Source organism: Ursus maritimus, unplaced genomic scaffold (assembly GCF_017311325.1).
Source record: "Ursus maritimus isolate PB19 unplaced genomic scaffold, ASM1731132v1 scaffold_18, whole genome shotgun sequence".
NCBI lineage: Eukaryota > Metazoa > Chordata > Mammalia > Carnivora > Ursidae > Ursus > Ursus maritimus.
Window position 1 is genome coordinate 39,490,250 of NW_024424230.1, and position 17,696 is coordinate 39,507,945.

General features: G+C 36.2%; 1 protein-coding gene across 1 annotated transcript in view; it reads right to left on the minus strand.

Moving 5' to 3' along the window:
• The window catches only part of DSG3 (desmoglein 3), a 47,981-nt gene that overhangs the window by 11,479 nt on the left and 18,806 nt on the right, over window positions 1–17,696 (minus strand). Inside the window, exons 2-9 of the mRNA XM_008692880.2 lie at window positions 7,556–7,591; window positions 6,912–7,040; window positions 5,868–6,023; window positions 5,259–5,403; window positions 4,425–4,591; window positions 3,429–3,557; window positions 2,973–3,158; window positions 172–443 (exon numbers count right to left, since the gene is read on the minus strand). Coding sequence (XP_008691102.2) covers window positions 172–443; window positions 2,973–3,158; window positions 3,429–3,557; window positions 4,425–4,591; window positions 5,259–5,403; window positions 5,868–6,023; window positions 6,912–7,040; window positions 7,556–7,591 — 1,220 coding nt within the window. The remainder of the gene's footprint in view (window positions 1–171; window positions 444–2,972; window positions 3,159–3,428; window positions 3,558–4,424; window positions 4,592–5,258; window positions 5,404–5,867; window positions 6,024–6,911; window positions 7,041–7,555; window positions 7,592–17,696) is intronic.

The window sequence follows — 17,696 nt, forward strand, 5'->3', positions numbered from 1 at the left end:
AGTCCACTATGTTCCACTGATTTGGCTGTAAGTCTCTTCTTGAGTTAGCCAGTTCCTTGAGTTGGCCATTTTGTGTCTCCTTGTATTCTTGGCATGTAATAGTTAAGGTATTATTTTGTAGTAGTTTACAAATTAAAACCACATCAAGGAATAATGTAAAAACAGTCTTACTTGACGTATGAGGCGGCTTTTCCAGTGTCCTCATCAATGGCTTGATATGTTCCCAGAACATAATTGACCAGTTTTTTACTACTTATGCCTTTCTGCACAGTAAATCTCTTGGAAGCAGGACGGAATGCAATTCCTTCTTTCACGTTGACTACTTGAATCGTGACTGGGGTTGACTGCACTCGATATTGAGAAATTACTGATTGGTGAAATTCAGCTTTGTTTTTGACTGCAATACCAAGTTGTACATTTTGTAGTTGTTCATAATCTAGAGCCTAGAATAAAAAAATAAATAAAATTAGAAGGAAAGAAGTATCACAGAGATACAATTTAGCAAACCCAGAACAGGACAAGAGAACTCCATGTCCCATGCTATGAATGGCCCCTTTTATTTCTATATAGCAAGACAGCTTCAGAAATCATTGTAATGTTGAGATGGAGAAACTATTAAAATTCTTAACTCATAAGACCTCAGCTTGGTAACCGATATTTACAAAACAGTGGACCTCTTTTTAGACTTCTAAAACATCATCATAGTTTCTTTAGGCTGTGTGGTGCAGTGGAAAGAATCCCAAATTTGCTATGGTAACATGGCTTGAATACTAGTTCTGCTGCCCAATAGCTGTGTGACTCATGGCATAATATTTAATTTCTCTGATTCTCAAATTTTCACTTTGAAAAAAACCACAAACTTTACCTCATTAGATTGTTGTGAGGACTGCACAAATTTAGTCCCATAATACATTCCTATAAATGGCAGTTATAGCCCATCCCAGAATAGCTACTGTATTCATGTGTAATAGTGTCTCCCCTGACTGGAAATTCCTAGGTGGCAAAGGCAAACTATGGTAATAGATTTGGTTGGCAAATATGCCTGTGCAAAGCAGTGGGTGGGTGGCCCACGAACTCTTTGTAGAACCATTTTCGGATGGTTTGACCCTCTAATTGAGGTGGCCCAAATCAAGGTCTGAGGAATCCCAGGAGAGCTTTTTCCTTTCACTAAGATATTTTTTTGAGTGTGATAAGGAAATGTTCATTTGGGTTACATTTGTACATTACTGAAAATAACTAAGATAAGAGATCTGGATTTGAGTTTTAAGTTTGCAGTGACTAGTTTTGTGAGCTCCAGCATTCCCCAGTGGTGTGGAAGAGAAAGAGTAAGTGGAAGGAAAAGTATAAACAGGTATTTATAATACAGGGGGTAAGTGACAGAAGAAATGATAGAGTCCATGTGCAAAAGTGAGTCAATACTTCTACTGCAGGTAGTTAGGAAACCTGAGAGGTTTCAAGTGAGCTGAGTGTTGAAGGATGAGGAGGAGTTTTTCAGACAGAGGTGAAACATTTGCAAATGCCCAAAGTTACAGAAGGTGACAGAGAGCTGGCTGCAGATGGTGAGAGGCCTTATCTATAGTTCTGAGGAGGCTGAAAGTCATCTTCAAGGCCAGCAGCTGGTCATCAATCGTGGCTGCTATTAGAGTTCTCTGTGGAGCCATGAAGACTTGCCACTGTCTGGGTTTCCCCACAGACCAACTGAACCAATAGTTCTACATTCCCACTGTGAGGAGAAGTTGCTGGTGATGCAAATGAGCAATAAGAGTGAAGGGCCACTTTCACAGCCAATAGAGAACAAAGAAAGTTTTTAAGGAACAGAGTAATCCACATGGGTTTTAAGAAAAACATGGCAGTAGACTGGTGGCAGGAGGAGGATGAAGGGAAGTAGAAATAGGAGATAAGGACATCTATCAGGAGGGATTACAGTCATCTAGGAGCAAGGAGGCAAGGCCTGGGAGATCACAGGCCATAGGAAGGAAGACCAGGGCCAGACTGTAAGGACAATTTCTAGGGCGGAATTGGATGACTGGCTGTTTGTTGTGAGGAAATGTTATGATTGAAGGATAAGGCCCAGGTTGCTAGTTTGGAAGATGAGATGACACCAAGACAGGAGAGAGGGAAGACCTCATTTTCAGGGATTGCTGGGAGTTTATAACACACCTTTGCAAGTGATGGTTATAGCCTTCTCTCTGAAAAGCAGAGTAATAGGAACTGCTCAGCTTCCAGCAATTGGGGATTCCAGCAGTTCCTTGTTAAGGAGATATTATGGGTCTGTCACTCTGCTGGACTCAAGGAAATAAAGAAAGAAGGTCCCGTATAGTCCAGTGTCCTGTGCCAAGGAATATCTTCAAATAGTGGTTATTTTTTCTAGTCTATACAGTGCTCAGGCAGAAATATCCTTATGTTATTCCAGATTGGATTCTGTATGTGGCGGGGGGGTGAGTGTCTGTTATAGCCAAGCATGTTAAATGGAAGGTTTCCTCAGTTACTATTTTTTATATTGCAGATTTAATTATACATTCCCATTTTCAAATAGTTGAATTTCCCCCCTCTTATGACTGTAACTAATCCACTTAAAGCAAGTTGACAAATTCGCAAGTCACAATATCATTTATTTTTATCTTTTCCTAACTTTGGTTGTAGAGAGTAAATGAGATTAAGTCAAGAAATGTGTTTTACATTCCTGTGCTTAAAACAAGCACACCTATAAATATATGTATATTAGTGTATTTGTGTTTAATCTAGAAAGTATGGTACCTTGGAAGGAAATAAATCAACATGTTTAAAAAAAGCTGTCCTTAGGTAGTGGGGCTATGTGTGTGTCTTTAAAAAATTCTGTCTACTTTAATGTGTTTTCTAAGTTTTCTGTAAAGAAGTGGTATTATTATTAATAAGTGAATAATGTTCATTTGTAGAAATGATAGTTTGGACTAATATGGAATATTTTTACCACAGGAGGGAAATAGCCTTACCTTAACTACCTTCAGGATGCCTTCATTAGTCCTGGGATCAGTTTGTATTTCGAACCAATTCCCTTCATTTCCGGAGGTAAAGAAATACACTGCAAGCCAATTATCTGTGAATTCTTCGTCCCAATCTGTAACTTGAAATCTAAGCAACTCAGAATTTAAAGTATTTTCCTCAATACGTGCTGAATACTAAAAAGGAGAGAAGCAAAATTTAAGAGTTATTGTCAGATTTTATCTAAAGATATTATATTTTATTCTGAATAGCATTAATCATTAATTCTCAAATTATGTGATGCCTCTTGCTGGTTACTAAATTCTTATATTTTACGAAAGCATATTTTTTAAGAAAAGTGAGGAGAACTTAAATAGAAGCCAGCAAGCAGGCGAATGCTGAATTAGAATGGCAAAATATAAACTAAAAATATGTATAAATTGCTCTTCAAGGAGGGCAAGGTGTACCTGAGATTCTCTGAACATTGGGAAATTATCATTAACATCTTTCACTTTGATACTGCATTCACATTGAGTTGATAGTCCTTCTCCATCTTTGTCGGCACCACTCACAATCAGACGATAGCTGCTAACTTGCTAAATTTGGAGCAAAACAAAAAAAAAAATACTTAATCTCCAGTGCCAAGAATACGAATAATAACTACTGCTTTCTATGGGTAAAGAGATGAAAATATTCTTCTCTAGAAGGATCACAATGAGTTGTTCATTGTCCAGCATAGAGGAAGCATGTGGGGCTCTGGATAGTTGGACAAGTTTTTATAGGGCTAGAACAGGTTTCTCTTTTGTGAGCTTCTCAGGGCAAGAAGTACACTTGGAGGAAAAAAGGGCAGTGAGAATGATGGGATGCTTATTTGAGGGAAGTTCACTTATAGAGCTTTCCTATTGGTCTATTTGGAGAATCATTTGCATAGAAGTAATACAAAGTCTGGCAGGGTATTTTATGGTGATAAAGATGGTGGTCAGTGGTTATGGTGGTAGGACGATGGGAAAGAGAGGAAGAGGATTCTTTAGTATTCTGGAAGCAGGGGTAACATTAAAACTAGTCGGTAGAAAAAGTGGTAACATCAGAGAAGGCTTTATTCCAGAAAGCAGTTTCTTCCGTTGTCTGAGAAATGTCTTTTTCCTCAACCATATAAGGAATTAGTCACAGTCCAGTCTTTGTCCATGTATGCCTCCATGCTTTCTTTTACTTTCCCCTTGACCTCCCACTGATATGCTGATCCTTGTTTGTTTAGATTACAGTTTATTATACAGTTCTTAGATACACATCTCACCCCACCAGAATCATATTGAAATGCAAACAATTTCCCTAAGTTGGCGCAGTTGAGTGTGGAGAACCCTTTTCCTTTCTCCTTTCATTCTCACGTAAAATGGGGCCACCTCTCTTGGCTTTCTTACAATCAGATCCTTTATTATTAAATGTTCCCAAGTGCCTTGCTTTACCTCTCGATCCAGAGAACTGGTTAAAGTACGGACTTCCCCAGTGTGTCTGCTTAGGAGAAACATGGCTGTGCCCGCCGGTTCCTGAGACACAATTTTGAAGGCAATTTTAGAGTTCATGTGGTTTGGTTCATCTGCGTCTGTGGCATTTAATATCATCACCAGTGAGTCTAGAAATACAGAAGAAGTTCATTAAAGAATATGTAAGCATTGATGTTCTTTTCACGGTAAATATTCAACACAATTTCAAATTGACCTTTGTTTCTTAAAATCTTAAATCTATCTGTAAGCTCAAAAACGAATGACATATCATTTGCAATATTTCTTACTGTCTGTCTTAATCAGGTCAAACTGTGCTGCCTTCTGCAAAAATCTTCCTGTTGTCCTTAAACCTTTGCTGTGTTGGAGTTGAGACTATTTCTGTCTATTTCTTCCCTTGATATATGGCATTGTCATTTTCCCCTTTCCCCAGATTATCCAAGTAATTGAGTGTGTCTCTGTCCTTTATAATCTAAAAAAGTCTAGCTGATGCATCCAGGCTACCTAAGGCCACCCCTTTAACTTTATGACTACCAGGTACTCGTGTGACTTATATATAGAGAGTAAGATACTATTGACTTGCTAACAGGACCACAACCTAGAAATACACGGCAGTGCGTAATTAGCTCAAGTGCAAATATCAGAAAGGAAGACCCAGGTTATTTGGATGAATTTTTCTGCAAAACTGCTGACAAAACTATGAGAATAAATTAGCTTATAAAAATAATATACTATAGTTATACCTATATTTTAAAATTTAAAAAAAATGAGAAGTGGTAGATACTGTAAAAGACTTACTTGAAGCACTGTTTTCTTCAATTTCACCCATGAATATACTTTGTGAAAATACTGGAGGATTGTCATTGACATCTAAAATTTTAACTGTTAATATAAGTGGTTTCTCTACATCTTGTCCTAGGGCATTTAGAGCATGACATGTGATCTAGAGAAAGGAGGGAAATGTTACTTATTACTCTACAAACTCAGTTTGCATACTACTAAAACTTGTAGAAATAAGGCCTCTACTAGCATATACAGACTTTTTATGCACAGAAGAAAAATGTTTCCCCAAAAAGTAGGCAAAGGAAGAAAAGGTGCCCACACTGGGCAGGCCAGTTAGGCAAGCTGCCCCTTCTTCCAGGCTGGTACTGTCTTATGTACAAAGAGGGTGATGCTCTTTGCAGGATGCATGTTGGATTTCAATGCCTACTCATGCACCCTCCTGGTATATTCCTTCAGGGGCACAACCGTAAGTGAAGGCTCTTTATAAGAGTCATGAACATTGTTATGTTGGTGGATTGATTCATGTACTGATCTCTCTTCTAAATTAACCAGTAGAAGAGTATCACATTATAAAGCCACCAGACACAAACGTAAGGGTGCCCAATATTGAGGACACAAACTTACCAAGAAGCTTGGAGTTTCCTCACGATCAACTATGGCTGTTATGTTAATGTCTCCAGTGTTTTTGTCAACAACAAAGATTCCAAAAGGGGGTTGATCAATTCCCATTCCAGAAATTCGGTAGGTAATTTTCTGGGTTGCTTGGAAATCTGATGTAATCTGCAGCCCCAAATACCCAAAATGTGAGTGTGATCATCAATCAGACCTTTTCCATCCCCCTTTCTCCACCTTCGTAGTCTTAAGTCTTCTGTTTATTTTATTCACCCTTTCTGACCCTGTGATCATTACTTTTTGCCTTGATGAATACTGGGAATGTGAGATATTTCAAACTTTTGCTTCTATTGACCAGCATGGACCAATACTCATTAATCATTTTGGCTCTAGAATGTTTGCTCAGATTGTGGCCGCCATGGTGATGTTAAAAGGTTGAGAGAAAGTCATGGATATTTAATATTGACAAGACTACTTCTGAATGCTCCTTTCCTTAACAGAGAACATTTTTTTTTTTAAAAAGACATTTATTTTAAATAGGGGGAGCTGGAGAGAAAAGAGGGAAGGGGATTATACAGTGTTTAAAATATTTATTAAAATAAATTGCTTATTATTATTTATTTTTATAATTTTAATTTTCAAGCTTTTTAATATGGAAAATTTCAAATATATATAAAGGTTAGAGTAGTATAATGAACCTGATATATCTCACTACCCAGTTTTAATCATTATAAATACATGGACCCCCAACCACTTATCTTACTGTTTTATCCATATATTTTTTTCTATTTGTTTGCTAGATCTAGATCTAAATAAGGCATATTCATTGAAGTTGGTTCACCAGCCTCTTAATTATTCTTTATTACTCTAGAAGCCATAGTTCCTTCATCTCACTCTATATTATTATTATTGTATTTTTTTGGTTGAAGATACCAGGTTATTTGTTCTGTGGACTCCCCAGTCTGTGTTTTGATAAATGGAGTTGCCATATCATTTTAATTTACATCTATTACATTTATTCTAAAACCTCACATTGCCCCTGCTGATATGACTTACTTTGGCGATTGGATTTTTTTTCGAGTTGTCTTCTCTTTCTCTGCAGGGTTTCGCAAATTTCACCCATTCACGTTTGTATCTCCTTTTGCCTTGGACTGCAATATCATCTTCTCCGTGTTGACCCTTTGTCTTATGTGAAAAGGCATCCCATTTTATTATGTACATTGTTGGAAATTTTTGCTTTGAGTATTGCTAATCAACACCTAGGTTGAGGAGCCCCCTGTGTTTCATGGTATCTAGGACTGTTCAATGTCTATGTTGCTTGACCTCACACTTTGTCAAGCAAAGAAGGAACATTAAATATCTAAAACAATTACAGAACCATATGATTTTTAATATTGGCATTGAATCATATTTTCTATTTCTTTTGTATATTCCACAATATCTCACTGCTCTGGGCACTTAGGACCTGTTTAATAAAAAGCTGTTGATTTGTTTAAAATAAGAAGAAAGAAAGTATGAGATAAAGTACAAGAATGACATCTATACATTCTTGGTATTTAAAATTGGGTTAGTTTTAATTTTATTTTCACAATTATTTAATAGTTTTAAACATTAAAGAAACATTTATTTTTCTCCAATACAATTTTAATTTTTTGAACTAAACTATTATTTTAGTTACAAAAATCTTTTTCATACTTTACCTCTATTCGCAGTTCTCCATGAACCAATATGAGCACCTGTGGACATTTAAATAAAGTCAAGTTAAATGTGAATTCTTCAAATAAGTAATTGCATAAGATAATCCTGTTCATATTGTAGCTTGTTTCTATTTCAAAAGAAGTGGATTTGAAGAAGCAGTATTCAAAGTGTAAAACCCAGGCGTGCCTGGGAGGCTCGGATGGTTAAGCGTCTGCCTTCGGCTCAGGTCATGATCTCCAGGTCCTGGGATGGAGTGCCACATCGGGCTCCCCATTCAGTGGGGAGTCTGCTTCTCCCTCTCCCTCTGCCTCTCCCCCTGCTTGTGCTCTCTCTGTCTTTCTCTCTCAAATGAATAAATAAAATCTTTAAAAAAAAGGGTAAAATCCTCTCAGGAAAAAGAAAATACTCTCAATATAAACAAGTTCTTCTGGTTTTTAAATCTGACTGAATTATGTGAAACTGTGCCTAACAACCAGTTGCAACAACCAGACATATTTTACCTAGCTGTTCTATGAAGATGTTCTAAGAACTATCGGAGATACTGCTTTGGGAAACAGTGGTGAGCATCATTGTGGAACGCTATTAGTTAGCTGCACTGTCTTAGTTGTATGACAGTGGAGAAGATGGAATAGAACTAGTCAGGTTTAGAGAGTGGAACATAAAAGTTGGGGATATGCTTTCCAGTCACAAGTACTGTTTATGTGGGACATGGACCTGGTAATCCCTGCCCTGTTATTTCAACTTAAATGTTGAGCCTAATTTTCACACTTAAATGAGGATAAAATGAAGTCAGGCAATCTAGAGTCTTTACTTTCTCAAGAACATATGGACCTTCATTTGTGTCACTTTCCATCTTATTTTCTACCTGAAATGAATTTTTTTTTTAAATTTGAGTATAGTCGACATACAATGTTATATTAGTTTCAAGTGTAGAACTGAGTGATTTGACAGGTTTATACATTATGCTATGTTCACAAGTGTAGCTACCATGTGTCTTGTTACATTGCTATTACTATATTATTGACTATTCCTTACACCGTGCCTTCTATTCCTGTGACTTATTCATTCCATACCTGGAAGCCTATATCTCCCACTCCCCTTCACTCATTTTGCTCAACTCCCCACCATTCTCCCCTCTGGCAACAATCAGTTTGTTCTCTGTATTGGTAGGTCTAATTCTACTTTTTGTTTGTTCTTTTCTTTTTTCTTTTCTTTTCTTTTCTTTCTTCTTCTTCTTCTTCTTCTTCTTCTTCTTCTTCTTCTTCTTCTTCTTCTTCGATTCCTCTTATAAGTGGAATCATACAGTATTGGGCTTTCTCAGACTGACTTATTTCACTTAGCATAATACCCTCTAGGTCCATCCATGTTGTCTCAGATAGCATGATCTCATCCTTTTTATGGCTGCATAATATTCCATTACAGCTTTCTTATCCATTCATCTATTGATGGACACTTAGGATGCTTCCATATCTTGGCTATTATAAATGATGCTGAAATAAGCATAGGGATGCATATATCTTTGTGATTTAGTGTTTTTGTTTTCTTTGGGTAAATATCCAGTAGTGGAATATTGGATCATGTGGTAATTATATTTTTAATTTTTTGAGGAACCTCCATACTGTTTTCCACACAGGCTCTACCAATTTCAATTCCCACCAACAGTGTACAAGGGTTTTTTTCTCCTACATCCTTGCCAACACTTTTTATTCCTTGTCATTTTGATTTTAGCCATTCTAACTGGTAAGGTGATATCTCCCCTTTACCAACTTAAATATTACTCATCTTTTAAGATCAGTTCAAGTTCCAACAATTGCCACGAAACTGTCCTTACTAATGTCTTCTCTTCTGAGTTTTTTCAACACATATTTGTACCATGCAGTTTAACCCATAAGCGTTTGCCATGATTTACTATTTCTTATTGTTTTATGTGCTTTATGATGTTAAGCCAAGAGAATTGTAAACTTTCCAGGTCTGTGTTTCTGTTATTTTTTTCTTAAAATTGTTATAACCTTTTCCTCAGAAGATATTTAACAAATGTTTGCTGACCCACTGATTATCTGATGTCTGATGTGAAAAGAATCTGGGAGGGAAAAGATTGTGAAAAATAAATCAGAAGAAAAAGAATTAGAGTAATACCATTAAAGTTTATTATGGTTTTTGTGTCAGTTGCCATTTATAGATCTTTATATTTATTATCTCACTTAATACTTATAGTAGCCATCTGATGGAGATACTATTATTATAGCCTTTTTATGGATAAAGAAATGGAGCCAGGAGACAATGAGTACTTTGCTTCCCCCAACAGCCCTAGTTGAGCCAGGATTTGAACCTCTGCAGCCTGACTCCAAAGTGTGTACATCATCATTAGACTAGATTTTAGCCAAAGTTGGAATAAATAAATAGAAAAAACTAGTGGTAGAAAGAAAGTCATATGATAGTTTAGATTTCTTCCTGGCAACAGTGGAGGTTACTGCTGAAACAATGTAGATTTGTTACATTGATTACTTTGGAAGGCTATAACAAAGAGGCAGGTCGTACTCTGAACCAAAGAAGAAACTATAACATAGGATGCCAGGACGCTTGCATTCTAAAAATTTCACTGAAATCCTTATTCCAAAAGGTCTGCAAATTGTCATGAAAAGGGACCATTGTATATGGTTATAATATGTCTCATAGTGATTTTACAGCTTTGCTTCTCTTTATTAAACATTATCATGAGTTACTTAGGAGAGAAGACCCAAGCACTGTCGTAATTGCACTAATTTCTCAGTTCATAAGGACAACTCAGCTACATGTGAGAGGAGCGTTGGGCCAGGCACCCTTCCCTTTACAGGAAAACTGGAAAGAGTCATCCAGAAAATATGAATCATGTTTGCACTAGCACCTCAGAGAAGGATTGTTTTTTTTTTTTTTAATTTTACTTATTCATTTGACAGAGATAGAGACAGCCAGCGAGAGAGGGAACACAAGCAGGGGAAGTGGGAGAGGAAGAAGCAGGCTCCCAGTGGAGGAGCCGCCATGGGGCTCGATCCCAGAACTCCAGGATCACGCCCTGAGCTGAAGGCAGACGCTCAATGACTGAGCCACCCAGGCGCCCCAGAGAAGGATTCTTCTAATAGACATCAAGGCATAATTTCTGTTTTCCTGGGAAGCAAAGAAAGGACAAACTCATTGCAGACAGTTGCTTATTTGTTCAGTCTTTTCACTGAATCAGAGCCCTTAGAAGTTATTCAATCAGATACTGACTCTTTTTCATCCTCTCTTTTAAAGTCAGACCACCAAGAATGTTCTCTAGTTTTAGGGAATATCATGAATGTGATGGTTATTTGTGCTTTTAGGAATGTGAGATAGTTAATAAGAAACACTACTGAATATTATAATGTTTTTTGAATATTTAGAAATATAATCATAGCCTTATATTATTTAGAATGGTGTTTTTAAAAAAAACTTTATTATTTTAGATAATTAATCCCTATATTAGTTACTTAGTTACTTTAGTTATTTTAATATAATTATTTTGAGTATTTAATACATTTTTCAAAAGTTTCCTGATAATATAGATCAACTAAGTTGTCTTTTCTGATAACCCTGATTGGAAATACCAATGTAGAGAAAACACTCCTTATCTTGAGAATTTCTATACTTTTTTTCCTTCCTCTGGTTTCCTGGTTATGTCGATAATTTTAGTTATATGACTTTTAAAGCATTCATATGGCCTAAATACTCTGGCATATGTAAGAATTGAGAAATATTTTATTAAAAGCAAATCAGATTATTAAATTAATAAAATAGCATATGGAATAAAGTAATTTGATATCCATATGCCCTAATTGCTAATTAAATGTATATAATTATATCATTAAGGTTTCTATTGAATATAATAGGTATACACTAAATATATTTTGAGGTTATAGGTGACCAGTTTTTAAAAAGTCATTTTAATAACAACTGCTATTTACTGAGTTTGGCCAAGAATTTTTTTAGAGTTACCTCAAACTTTCGTGTGGGGAGGGATAGACTGTTAAACTGTGCATTAGATCCAGGGAGGTAGTCCTAGTTGGCCTAGGGTAGCTCTCTCTCATCTCTAGAACGGGGTAGGAGTAGATATATTCACTCCCCTCTGGGAAATTTGCAAAATGAATTAGGTGATTCAAATAAATCATTTTAAGTTTTAAACATGATTTTTTATTTATTAATCATTTTGGGGAAACATAATATATATAAGCTGGTGATAGTATTTTTATAATTGGTTAGATACAATGATTATTAATGAATTCAATCATAGAGGTCATTCAATACATGTTTGAAGAATAAAGTTCATATGTACAATTCAGAAAATATGAGTGATTTGCCTTTTATGATATCTCACAGCATATATGTATGTGGATGTAGTCTCTCTCTATAGATATATATATATGTATATATATACCTTTTAAACTTAAAATTTAAAACCCCCAAAACATTCTAATAAGCTTTGTATTTATCAGGACAAATCCCTTAATTGAACAAAATGATATATGTTTAATTATTTAGAAATTACTACTTAATTTTGAGCAATTTGATTTTCAATAACTGATTTAAGAGTAAACTCAATTAATTTAGAAAGTTAAGCCTCATATCATGACAGAGATGCTAAGAAAAACAAATACTAGATATTCTCAACAAATTGGACATTCTCAAATGCTTATTTTAAATGCTGTGTAGGATACAGTCAAGTGTAGTAATATGAAATTGGACACCAGATCTTGAATCCCTGAATTTAAATCCCAGTCTCACCATTTACTGGTTGTATAACTTGGGAACATTACTTAATCTTTCAATTTCCTCATCTGTAACATAGGGATAATAATTCTATTTATAGGTTTGTCGTGAGGATTAAATGAATTAAGAGGTGTCAAGTACATAGATGAGTACTAGTCCACAGTAAGGGCTTAATAAGTGTTAATCACGTCTGTCACCAAACCTTAATTAATGTATGTGCTGCTGAAGCGAGCACTGTCCCCAAGCTTTAAAAAAAGTATAAAAGAGTCACTTTACTATGAAGTGACCTTTTATTATTATTATTCACATCAAGGCACATAAGAACTTTCTTTTTCTTGAGCATCAGGAAGAGTCAAGAACCAGTGCTCTACTGTACAGTTGTGTGGGTTCCCCCTTGCACAACTTCAGGGGGTACTGTTCACATTGTAGTTTATGTGAATGTGTCTCCTGGAGTTGTGCAGTGTTTAGCCTACCCAACTGTGCAGTGGCCATGTAAGAAAAATGTGCATATTAGATGGATTCAATTATTCATAGTATAATTATGGGTAGTAACCAGTTGCCCATATAATTTTCCTCTGATGAACTTCCCAAAACAAGCCCTTACCTTAGGCTGTCAGATTGACTCTTAACTGGAAAGGAAGAGCCAAAGGCTAAGAGGTTTATGAGAAACCATATGGGGCACTAAGTGTTCTGGCTCCAAATGAAAACCAGTTTCAGGTATTAAGCAAGTGGGAGTGGTAATTGGTAGATGTAATTGCTTCTTTCCTGACCTTTGCTCAAGTCAGGCAGGACTGGCCAGAATTGCTTGGCAAGTTTATTCTGAATTTAGAATCTTAACTTTTGGAGAGGTTCAGGAGCAAATTTATTGTCATATATTTATTAGCACTGGAAACTGGATTGTTTCATCAATCAAGAGAAGGAAAGGAACCTCAAAGATTTTCCTTCTGTTAAAAATGTAGGCCATTTACATTTTTCATAGAACTAGGACAAAGTATCCTGGAATTTCTGTGGAACCAGAAAAGACCCCAAATAGCCAAAGCAATCTTGAGAAGGCACAAAGCTGGAGGTATCACACTCCCTGTTTTCAAACTGTACTACCGAACTATAGTAAACAGTATGGTATGGCCATAAAAACAGACACATAGATCAATCGAATAGAATAGAGCCCAGAAACAAATCCACACATATATGGTCAATTAATCCATAATGAAGGAGGCAAGAACATACAATATGGAAAAGACAGTCTCTTTCATAAATAGTGTGGGGAATATTGGACAGCTATATGCAAAAGAATGAAACTGGACCACCAACTTACACCAAATACAAAAATAAATTCAACTGGATTAAAGACTTGAAGATGAGAACTGAAAACGTAAAACTCCTAGAAGAAAACATAGGCAGTGAGGTCTTTAACATTGGTTTTAGCAATATTTTTTTGGAGCAGTCTCCTCAGGCCACGGCAACAAAAACTAAAATAAGTGGGACTATATCAAACTAAAAGCTTTTGCACAGCAAAGGAAACCACCACTGAAACAAAAAAAAAAAATTAGCCTACTGGATGCAGGAAGACTTTTGCAAGTCATGTAGCTGATAAGAGGTTAATATCAAAAATATATAAAGAATTCACGCAACTTAGTATAAGAAAAAACCCAATTAAAAAGCATGCAGAAGATTTGAATACACATTTTCCAAGAAGACATCCAGATAGCCAACAGGCATGAAAAGATGCTCAACATCACTAATCATCAGGGAAATGCATGAGATACCATCTCACACCTCACACTCATCAGATTGGCTATAATCAAAAAGACAAAAAGTGACAAGACTTGGCAAGGATGTGGGGAAAAGCAAACCCTCATGTTGGTGGGAATATAAATTGGTACAATTACTATGGAAAACAGTGTGGACATTTCTCAAAAAATTAAAAATAGAACTATTGTACGATCCAGCATTTCCATTTCTGTATATTTCTCCAAGGAAAATGAAAACATCAGTTCAAAGAGATAAATTCACCCCTACATTCATTGCAGCATTATTTACAATAGCCAAGATATAGAATCAACCCAAGTGTCCATCAATAGATGAATGGATAAAGAAGATGTATACATATATAACGTATATATTATACACACATACAATGGAATATTACTCAGCCATAAAAAAGAATGAAATCTTGCTATTTGTGACAACACAGATGGACCTAGAAGGCATTAGGCTAAGTGAAATAAGTCCGACAAAGACAAATACCATGCGATTTCACTTATATGTGGATTCTAAAAAGCGAAACAAATGAACAGACAAAATGAAACAGAGACTTATAGATACAGAAAACAAGCTGTTGAATACCAGAGAGAGGAGGGGTTGGGGGACAGGTGAAATAGATGAAGGATATTCAGAGGTAAAGACTTCCAGTTGTAAAATGAGTAAGTCATGGGAATGTAATGTAAAGCATAAGGAATATAGTCAATGATGTTGTAACAACTTCATATAGTACAGAGACTCATCGTGGGGATCATTTTGTAATGCATAAAAATATTGAATCACTATGAGGTACACCTGAAGCTAATAGGATATTGTATGTCAATTACATTTCAATAGAAAAAAATTGGGCCATTTACTTACAATTCCTTTTCTAAAATTTTACTTTTTGTATGTTCTATAGAAGAAGGTGGTTGAAGATAGTACGGCTAAGTTTAGAACACATTCTAACGCAGAACTTGATATTTAAACTACTCTTTTTCCAGCACCATCACTATTAATTTCTTTAAAACTTTGTGCCTTAAAAATCTTTGGATTTCCAACATTGCTATTAGCTTTGTAGTGCGTAAATTTTTACATAATACAGTAGCATGAAATTAAATAGCTTATTGTTCAGATGCTAATGGAATTGTTAAATGACAAACTGTGTTGTAGATTTTGTGGACCATAAAACACTAAACAATGGTCTCCTTTGAGGATAGACATTATTTTTAAAAGGTTAAATCTCTGAAGATAAGTATTTTCCAATCACAAATTTTTTTCTCCTAAATGTTTATTTTGTATTGTGTGAAATGGATCAAACATGCACAGGAAACTGGTAACTATTATATTTTTGACTATAGGCAGGTGTTCCCCATGCCTTCACTTCTCAAATAATTAGAAGACTGGACAGTTGAAATCTTGAGTAAAGCTCCAGGTTTGAAAACGTTGTTTTTCTCACACCCACTATTATACGAATGTAAGATATAGTTTGATATGTTCTTCATTCAAGAAAAATGGAAGTCCTTTCTTGACTTATTAAAACTAGCGTTGTGGTTATTTGAAATAGTAAGGCAGAATTTTAAGAAGTTATCAAGTATCACCTGTATTACTAATATAAACACTGCAAATGGTAGGAGTCTTACAAAGCACTTCATATTTTCCAGAGCACTTGTTTGCCCATTTTGCTGCTTTTTTTAGTAAGTGATTTATTTATTTATTTGAGAGAGAGACAGAGAGAATGGGAGCATGGGGAGGGGCAGAGGGAGAGGGAGAGAAGCAGACTTCTGCTGAATGGGGAGCCTGATGCAGAGCTCCATCTCATGAACCTGAGATCATGACCTGAGCCAAAACCAAGAGTCAGATGCTTAACCGACTGAGCCACACAGGTGCCCCAACATACATGTTGCTGCTTTATTCTTACTGTGGCAGAGGCTGTGATTATTGTTATATGGCAGTTGAAGAAACAAAGCCTGGAGTGAGTCAGTCATACAGGCATAGACTGAAGCCTGTGACTTTACTATCGTATCTCACGTCTGTAAGCAACCTTCTATGGTCATAGGATGGTGGAATTCAACACCTCCAAATACGTGTTCCAACTTTCAGACCTCACCCTTCGATAACAAAAGATGTACATTCCCACTCCACAATGCCTTTAAAAACTTGTTTTTTCCCCCTTACCACACTATTTCAAAACTCGGGGTGGCTCTTCACTTCTAAAAGGATTCCATTAGCCTTCACAGAGTGTACTTTTCAATCTGACCCTCATCTACCTTTTCGACTCATGTCCAGTGCAGAATGTCATTCTAGCCAAACCAGTATGTCCGTTGCCCCTAGGTAAATGCTGTAATTGCGTTTTCCTTTGCTCATGCTGGTCTGACAACTGAGGGTATGGGATATCCCCCTTTGGCCCATCTCTACTAATCAAAAAACAGCTCAAATCTCACCTAGTCCATGGAGCCTTGTTTGCTGACCTCACTCTTGACTGATACTGCATTTCACTAACAGCATTAATAATAGATAAGCACTGTCTGATAGAAATATAAGAACCACGATGTGAGCCAAATATATAATTTTAAATGTTCTAATATTTGTATATTTATTTTTTTAAAAACAGAATTTATTTATTTGACAGAGAGAGAGAGACACTATAAATAAGCAGGGGGAGCGGCAGGCAGAGGAAGAAGCAGGCTCCCCACTGAGCAAGGAGCCTGATACGGGACTCGATCCCAGGACCCTGGGATCACGACCTGAGCCGAAGGCAGACGGTTAACTGACTGAGCCACCCAGGCACCCCTAATGTTCATATATTTAAAAAGCTTAAAAAGGTGTAATTAATTTTAACAATGTATCTTTGATCCAATATATCCAAAATACTGTAATTTTAATTGTAGTTAACATAAAAGTTGACATTTTACATTCTTTTTTTTTTATACAAAGTCTTAAAAATATGACGTGTATTTTACACTTAACAGCACATCTCAATTCAGGCCAACCACACTTTAAGTGACTATTAGCCACATGTGGCCAGTAGCTGCCATATTGGGCAGAGCAGGTCTAGACCATTCAATTTAATAATTATGTATGAAGTTATATTGTTGTTTAAATAGCTTGTGTGTGTGTGTGTGCAAAATTTTTCTAAGGGGAAGAAAATGCCTTACTTTTCATAGCTTCCTTAATGACCAGCATTATAGAGGCACTGTGGGAGGTTAGAGTTTGAGAGGCCTCATTTAATAGTTCATCTATCTATTTTTCAAACAATTGTGTGTCCACTGTAAGAGAGATATTATAGGAGGGATTAGGGATATAAAGATGAATGGAACAGCCCTTAGTATAGTGATTTTACTGTCACATTAGAACCAGAGAGGTCCTTGAGAATGGTCTGTGTCAAAGCAGGGGAAAGAGCTTCCCTATGCTTGTGGCGGTCTAATTCTGTGTTCTTATGACAACTTCTGACACCCCCTGCCACCTTTCCCATAGCTTCCCAAGTTGGTCATTGGTTTGGACATGTGGATTATCAAGCTACCTGAGGTTTAGTCTAGAAATGACCATCTGGAAAGGTGGGAACGTTATACAACTGTCTCATTTCTCTTTACAACATTCTTGGGTCAAATAAACTCATTAAATAATCAAAACAATTCATTA